This window comes from Natator depressus, chromosome 9 (assembly GCF_965152275.1).
Source record: "Natator depressus isolate rNatDep1 chromosome 9, rNatDep2.hap1, whole genome shotgun sequence".
Taxonomy (NCBI): Eukaryota; Metazoa; Chordata; order Testudines; family Cheloniidae; genus Natator; species Natator depressus.
The window spans coordinates 66,787,864-66,796,374 of NC_134242.1; the positions used below are offsets into that span (position 1 = coordinate 66,787,864).

At 45.9% G+C, this 8,511-nt stretch overlaps 1 protein-coding gene across 1 annotated transcript; it reads left to right on the forward strand.

Annotated features, from left to right (window-relative positions):
• The first annotated feature begins 331 nt into the window (after positions 1 to 331).
• On the forward strand, positions 332 to 8,215 carry LOC141993225 (uncharacterized). The gene is made up of 4 exons (XM_074962653.1): positions 332 to 353; positions 1,812 to 2,112; positions 2,426 to 2,803; positions 8,142 to 8,215. Exons 2-4 carry the CDS (start codon positions 1,815 to 1,817, stop codon positions 8,213 to 8,215), a joined length of 750 nt encoding a protein of 249 aa, XP_074818754.1. The 5' UTR covers positions 332 to 353; positions 1,812 to 1,814.
• The last annotated feature ends 296 nt before the right edge of the window (positions 8,216 to 8,511 follow it).

Genomic DNA, 8,511 nt, shown 5'->3' on the forward strand with positions numbered 1-8,511 from the left:
TGCTATCGATTCCATATTCAAAATCAATAATACTAATTTTAGAGATGCATGAACACTAAGAGCTCCTTTAATTTTAATGGTGTTATTCATTGCTACCAAACTCTCATCTGATATGTGTGTGCTTGCTACAGCACATTGAGAGACTTGCATATGGACATTGTATCCAATTATTTTGGGATTTGAAATGAGGAGAATCCTGTAGTGGGTCAAACTACATTTACAATATATTGTATAGGTTTCACAGTGAAAGTAGCTACATGAATGGGGTATGTTGTGGAAAATATAGATAAGAAAGAAACACAGTAACCTTCATATGAAGCTCAGCACTAGAGGTGGTTGAGCAAAAAGTATGGGTAAGTTTATTCACTCTTTTATCGCAATCTTCTTATGCTAGAAAAATCTTGCAAAGAATCTTGTCTGTTTCGGGGTTTCTCATATGATTGGTTTCCACACAGGTCAGATGCATCTTCAGAAAAGCTATTTGTGTGATGATACTGTGCTTTCACTTCTGTCCTGTTAAAGTGCCCATAAGTATAAATATTAAGTATAAATATTAAGTAGTAAAAAAGTTAATAGAACACTTACCGATCCTTGAACACAGTTTAGTAGAAATTTGGGTGAAGGTTTATGTCTGCTGTAAATTATTCAGATTTGCTTCATGCTTCCCTACTCAAAAATGCAGTGCTAAGCAATCTGTTTTCCCAGTGAAGCCAAGGAAGAATTTCTCTTACCAGTAATAATTGTGCCATTATCAGGGACAGATTACTTAAGGGAAACAGAAGGCATATTACCTGTGAAGAGAAAAGGATTATCCATGGAAAGTTAATCAATCAGATTGGAGACAAGAAAGCGGCAAAAGCAAGCTGCGATGGAACAGAATGTAAGGACAGATTCTCAACTGGAATAAATCAGTATAGTTCTTTAGATGTCAATGGGAATACACAATTTACAATCACTTGAGGATCTGGCCTTCTGCCTTTAACTAAAATACTCAAAATAATTTAGTGAAATTCATATCCTAACAGTATGTTGTTTGAAATATGCAATTGAGAGTCTTGTTTAAAAGGAAAGTGTGGGAGGTGTAGTTCCAAACTGGACCATTAGGAGGAGCTATTCATTCAGGCTCTTATCCAGGGCAACAATAAGACCACCCGAGAGAGAAAGAAAGGGGTATACGGAGAAGGAGCTATTGGTCATTCAGCACCACTCTTTTGGACAGTCAGATAATTCCAATCTAAAGAGCAGTTCAAGGAAAATCCAAGTCTGGAATTGCTCTACAAAGCCCTGGTCTACACTAGGACTTTAGGTCGAATTTAGCAGCATTAAATCGATGTAAACCTGCACCCGTCCACACGATGAAGCCCTTTATTTCGACTTAAAGGGCTCTTAAAATCGATTTCCTTACTCCACCCCTGACAAGTGGATTAGCGCTTAAATCGGCCTTGCCGGGTCGAATTTGGGGTACTGTGGACACAATTCAACGGTATTGGCCTCCGGGAGCTATCCCAGAGTGCTCCATTTTGACCGCTCTGGACAGCACTCTCAACTCAGATGCACTGGCCAGGTAGACAGGAAAAGAACCGCGAACTTTTGAATCTCATTTCCTGTTTGGCCAGCGTGGCAAGCTGCAGGTGACCATGCAGAGCTCATCAGCAGAGGTGACCATGATGGAGTCGCAGAATCGCAAAAGAGCTCCAGCATGGACCGAACGGGAGGTACGGGATCTGATCGCTGTATGGGGAGAGGAATCCGTGCTATCAGAACTCCGTTCCAGTTTTCAAAATGCCAAAACCTTTGTCAAAATCTCCCAGGGCATGAAGGACAGAGGCCATAACAGGGACCCGAAGCAGTGCCGCGTGAAACTGAAGGAGCTGAGGCAAGCCTACCAGAAAACCAGAGAGGCGAACGGCCGCTCCGGGTCAGAGCCCCAAACATGCCGCTTCTATGATGAGCTGCATGCCATTTTAGGGGGTTCAGCCACCACTACCCCAGCTGTGTTGTTTGACTCCTTCAATGGAGATGGAGGCAATACGGAAGCAGGTTTTGGGGACGAAGAAGATGATGATGATGATGAGGTTGTAGATAGCGCACAGCAAGCAAGCGGAGAAACCGGTGAGTGAGATATAATCCATGGTCACCTGGTTGAAAGAGGGTGCTTTTCTTCAGGGGACACTCAGAGGAGCCCATTCCTGCTGGGATGTTTGCCTGCGGCTGAACAGAAATGTTCCCCGCTGTTAGCCACAGGGAGGGGGGAGGGTTGAGGGGGTAGCCACGCGGTGGGGGGAGGCAAAATGCTACCTTGTAACAAAAGCACATGTGCTATGTATGTAATGTTAACAGCAAGGTTTACCCTGAAAGAGTGTAGCCAGTGTTTTATAAAATGTGTCTTTTTAAATACCGCTGTCCCTTTTCTTTTCTCCACCAGCTGCATGTGTTTCAATGATCACAGGATCTTCTCCTTCCCAGAGGCTAGTGAAGATTAGAAAGAAAAAAAAACGCACTCGAGATGAAATGTTCTCCGAGCTCATGCTGTCCTCCCACACTGACAGAGCACAGACGAATGCGTGGAGGCAAATAATGTCAGAGTGCAGGAAAGCACAAAATGACCGGGAGGAGAGGTGGCGGGCTGAAGAGAGTAAGTGGCGGGCTGAAGAGAGGGCTGAAGCTGAAAGGTGGCGGCAGCGTGATGAGAGGAGGCAGGATTCAATGCTGAGGCTGCTGGAGGATCAAACCAGTATGCTCCAGTGTATGGTTGAGCTGCAGCAAAGGCAGCTGGAGCACAGACTGCCACTACAGCCCCTGTGTAACCAACCGCCCTCCTCCCCAAGTTCCATAGCCTCCACACCCAGACGCCCAAGAACGCGGTGGTGGGGGCCACCGGCCAACCAGCCACTCCGCCACAGAGGATTGCCCCCAAAAAAGAAGGCTGTCATTCAATAAATTTTAAAGTTGTAAACTTTTAAAGTGCTGTGTGGCATTTTCCTTCCCTCCTCCACCACCCCTCCTGGGCTACCTTGGTAGTCATCCCCCTATTTGTGTGATGAATGAATAAATAATGCATGAATGTGAAGCAACAATGACTTTATTGCCTCTGCAAGCGGTGATCGAAGGGAGGAGGAGAGGGTGGTTAGCTTGCAGGGAAGTAGAGTGAACCAAGGGGCGGGGGGTTTCATCAAGGAGAAACAAACAGAACTTTCACACCGTAGCCTGTCCAGTCATGAAACTGGTTTTCAAAGCTTCTCTGATGCGTACCGCGCCCTCCTGTGCTCTTCTAACCGCCCTGGTGTCTGGCTGTGCGTAACCAGCAGCCAGGCGATTTGCCTCAACCTCCCACCCCACCATAAACGTCTCCCCCTTACTCTCACAGATATTTTGGAGCACACAGCAAGCAGTAATAACAGAGGGAATATTGGTTTCGCTGAGGTCTAAGCGAGTCAGTAAACTGCGCCAGCGCGCCTTTAAACGTCCAAATGCACATTCTACCACCATTCTGCACTTGCTCAGCCTGTAGTTGAACAGCTCCTGACTACTGTCCAGGCTGCCTGTGTATGGCTTCATGAGCCATGGCATTAAGGGGTAGGCTGGGTCCCAAAGGATACATATAGGCATTTCAACATCCCCAACAGTTATTTTCTGGTCTGGGAATAAAGTCCCTTCTTGCAGCTTTTGAAACAGACCAGAGTTCCTGAAGATGCGAGCGTCATGTACCTTTCCCGGCCATCCCACGTTGATGTTGGTGAAACGTCCCTTGTGATCCACCAGAGCTTGCAGCACTATTGAAAAGTACCCCTTGCAGTTTATGTACTCGCCGGCTTGGTGCTCCAGTGCCAAGATAGGGATATGGGTTCCGTCTATGGCCCCACCACAGTTAGGGAATCCCATTGCAGCAAAGCCATCCACTATGACCTGCACATTTCCCAGGGTCACTACCCTTGATATCAGCAGATCTTTGATTGCGTGGGCTACTTGCATCACAGCAGCCCCAACAGTAGATTTGCCCACTCCAAATTGATTCCCAACTGACCGGTAGCTGTCTGGCGTTGCAAGCTTCCACAGGGCTATCGCCACTCGCTTCTCAACTGTGAGGGCTGCTCTCATCTTGGTATTCATGTGCTTCAGGGCAGGGGAAAGCAAGTCACAAAGTTCCATGAAAGTGCCCTTATGCATGCGAAAGTTTCGCAGCCACTGGGAATCGTCCCAGACCTGCAACACTATGCGGTCCCACCAGTCTGTGCTTGTTTCCCGAGCCCAGAATCGGCATTCCACAGCATGAACCTGCCCCATTAGCACCATGATGCATGCATTGGCAGGGCCCATGCTTTCAGAGAAATCTGTGTCCATGTCCTGATCACTCACGTGACCGTGCTGACATCGCCTCCTCGCCCGGTATCGCTTTGCCAGGTTCTGGTGCTGCATATACTGCTGGATAATGCGTGTGGTGTTTAATGTGCTCCTAATTGCCAAAGTGAGCTGAGCGGCCTCCATGCTTGCCTTGGTATGGTGTCCGCACAGAAAAAAGGCGCGGAATGATTGTCTGCCGTTGCTCTGACGGAGGGAGGGGCGACTGACGACACGGCTTACAGGGTTGGCTTCAGGGAGCTAAAATCAACAAAGGGGGTGGCTTTACATCAAGGAGTATTTCAGGCAGGACTTCACGGAGGGTTCCAATAAGAAATGGTGCACCTAAGTTATTGTTCTTATTGGAACAAGGAGGTTAGCCTGGCCTCTGATTGATACATGGCTAGATTTACCTCTCTGCACCTTCTCTGTGAGTGACTGCAGTGTGACCTAGAGAAATGAGTCCCCTAGATGGGGGAGGAGGCAAATGAGTACAAAACAAATCTGGTCTATTTCTTCTTTTGATCCACTCCGTCTATCTTTTACATCTTTGGCTGGCAGCAGACGGTGCAGAAGGACTGCATGCCATCCACATCTCATGGCTGCTCGGCAGAAGACGGTGCAGTAGGACTGCTAGCAATCCGTATCGCCTGCCCGCTCACCATAAGACAGTTCAATAGGACTGACTGCAGGACTAAAGAGAATGACCTGGTCAAGTCACTCCAAATTTAGTCCCTGCGCCCATGTCTGCCCAGGCGCTCCCAGCCGACGTGGCCAGGAGCACCTCGGACATGACGAGGACGGCTACCAGTCGTACTGTACCGTCTGCTGCCAGAAGGCAATGGGTTGCTGCTACTGTGTAGCAATGCCATACCGCATCTGCCAGCACCCAGGAGACATACGGTGACGGTTACCTGAGCGGGCTCAATGCTTGCGGTGGTATGGCGTCTGCACAGCTAACTCAGGAAAAAAGGCGCGAAACGATTGTCTGCCCTTGCTTTCACGGAGGGAGGGAGGGAAGGGGGGCCTGACGATATGTACCCAGAACCACCCGCGACAATGTTTTAGCTCCATCAGGCATTGGGATCTCAACCCAGAATTCCAATGGGCAGCGGAGACTGCGGGAACTGTGGGATAGCTACCCACAGTGCAACGCTCCGGAAGTCGACGCTAGCCTCGGTACTGTGGAAGCACTCCGCCGAGTTAATGCACTTAATGCACTTAGAGCATTTTCTGTGGGGACACACACACTCGAATATATAAAACCGATTTCTAAAAAAACGACTTCTGTAAATTCGACCTTATTCTGTAGTGTAGACATACCCAAAGAAAAGAAAGACATGTCAGGAAAGTTAAGCAGGAACTAGAAGTTACTGTCAGTGACTGTTTGGGCTATTGTATTAATGTTCTGTTCAGCTCCCAAGAGCATTTCTGTGCTTGTGTATTCCTCCCAACCCTCCCTTCCATTCTGAGTGCAACGCAAGTATGCTTTATGGATTATCATAACAAATACATAACAATGAAAGTAATGTCAGCTTGTCGTCAACGCCTCAAAACACCTTTGGTAATAAATGTCAATCAGATATCAATGCTAGATAAAGATGTATTTCATCTTGGCAAATAACATTTGACAAGTCAGAGAAAACTAGGATTGAATTACTTACTATATAATCCAGGTTCTGATTAAATCAGATCAGAATGTTCAGTGAAAGTTTATTATTAAAGATCCAATTTGGTAAAGGGCAAGATTGAGGGTTAGCGCTCTGCTCTGGCTACAGGATACAGCAAGAGAAATTCCAGGAAAGAGCTGTGACACAGATGACCTTTCAAGTCAAAATTCCTCCAAATACTGTCATCTTGAGGTGAGTGGTATGCTGACAATCCAATACCAGGCACACAATGCGGACCCATTTACACCTACCTAGTTCTGCTACCTGACCCGCAGGGGAGCAATGGTGGTTCTTACTCCCTGCTTCTCCTGAACCCCTTCCGACCCATGAACTTAGATGGGAAGCACAGAGCCTGTATCCCATACTCTTGGCATGTGCTTATATTCTGGGAAAGTCCCAGCATGACACCCACACAAGGTCACATGGTGGCTTGCATCCCTTTATTCCTATGAGCAGTCACATGTGATTTAATCACAATCAAATCCAAACTATGTCAGTACAGGAAATTTACCTGATTAAAAGGCTCAATTACAACCAGACTTCGGTGTATTGTTTGGATCTTCCATTTTTCAGTGTTAGGATTTAATTAATTCTTAGGATGATGATGATTTATTGTTTGTATTACCATAGCACTTAACCATGGACCAGGACCTCATTGTCAGGACTAGTGGCAGGCTTGGCCATGTGTGGCCTGTGTGCACTGGTTGATTAACAAGTTATAGTGTGGGGGTAGAGGTGGTCAGGAAGTCAGGGTCAGGCAGAGTTGGGGCGAAGCCAGAGTCTGGAGCAGAAGCAAGCAGGCAGTCTGAATCATTGCTGAGGCATCTCCCTGCGGTGGCTTTCTGGTGTATATACCAGCATGTGCCAATCAGTTGGCTGTGGGGCACTGCCACTCAGGCCCCACTGGGCAGTACTTCCTGCAGTGTCTAGCTTCCTAGTGGGAACCCAGCCTGACCTTCTGGTGGCAATGTGGAAGTGTCAGCAACCTAGAACCCCCATAGTCTCAGGTTCGAGTACTGCAGATTCTTATACCCATTTTGCTAGGAGTTGTACAAACACAGAAAAAAAGACTGCCTCTGCCCAATTATATTATAACTGTTTGCATCTCCTCGATGCACGGGTAGAAGGGTGTTTTGTAAATAAAATGATTAATTATTGGATTCTTTGGACATAAAGCTAGAGAAATCCAAATCATTGTTCTGAGGAGAGCAGGCAGGAACACTTAAAAGAGGAGAAACTACATCACAGGTTAACAACTGTGTAAACCACAAGACAGGCATTAGAAACAATCCTATTGTAATTCGAATTCTGGTAAGGTTAGAGAGGGTGAGCGCAAATGTGGCACTGCAATTTAGCTTATATCTGCTTCAAGATAGATGTGTCTAGACCATAGTAGAGTTACAGCCAAAAATGGTGATTGTTTCAATGTAAAGGAAAATAAGCAGTGATGATGGAGACCTAGTAAAGCACTGTGTTTACAGAAAAAGCAATCACAGTGTGAGTTCTGTTGTAGAATGAGAAAAACTCAAGCTACAAAACTCACTGTGAAAATTAGTGTCCAGCTTCTCTCAGCTCACCCCCGCACCAAAAGTCTCACTCTTGGCATCCCCAGAGATAAACAGAGAAGGGGTGCAATACAGAGATAACATACACAGAAAAGATTTAATAGGCACCTGATATTATCAAATGAACCATGTTCCTTAATTAATCCTGTCTGCTTCCTGATTGCAATTGTTTGCAATCTATTCAGACTTTACTTCAGCATTACGTAATGAAGTGGGCTAATAGGAAGTGTAGTTCTCAACATCGTTTTCCTAGATGGGAAGGAGAATATTCCAGGGAAATACAGAATCATATGCTACTAAAATTTGGCACGATTAACCACAGTAAGCTTCCGCAGACAGAAAAAGTCTGGAAACACTCCATAAAAGACTAAAAAACACACTTCTAGCCTGGGTGTTTTAGCAATGAGCAATTCTGACATATTGGATGTCACTGGTGCCAAAAGACGTACTGATAAAGTCTAAGAGTGAATACTGGAAATGAAGTTAGAAGCTGGAGTTGGATAAACTTGTGCCTGATTCAAGAGTTTGACTACTGCTTCCCCATTATTGGGCTTGCATTCTGCTTTAGACTTGACTGCTGGGAAGGAAATGATTACAGAAAGGACAGAAGAAAAGGACCACAGGGTGAAAAATCCAATGTAGAGAGGAGGTGAAGGGAGATTCATGGTGTGGAGATGGGTGATACGTAAAAATTCCAATGTGTTACTTAACTATGTGAAATACCATATATTGGGCATCCACTTATACTATCCTAGCCTTTTGGGTGTGTGGGCTTCTTCTATCCCTAGAGCAAGGTGCATGCTGTTTTTGAGGGTGTGTATCTTTTTTGAGCTTGTTGGACATCTTTTCTGTCAAACTTTTTTTATGTCAAATTTCTGAGCACCTCCACTTGTTTTTTAAATAGACTTACCTGGAGGTTGCAAGTAGAACAGGCAGAA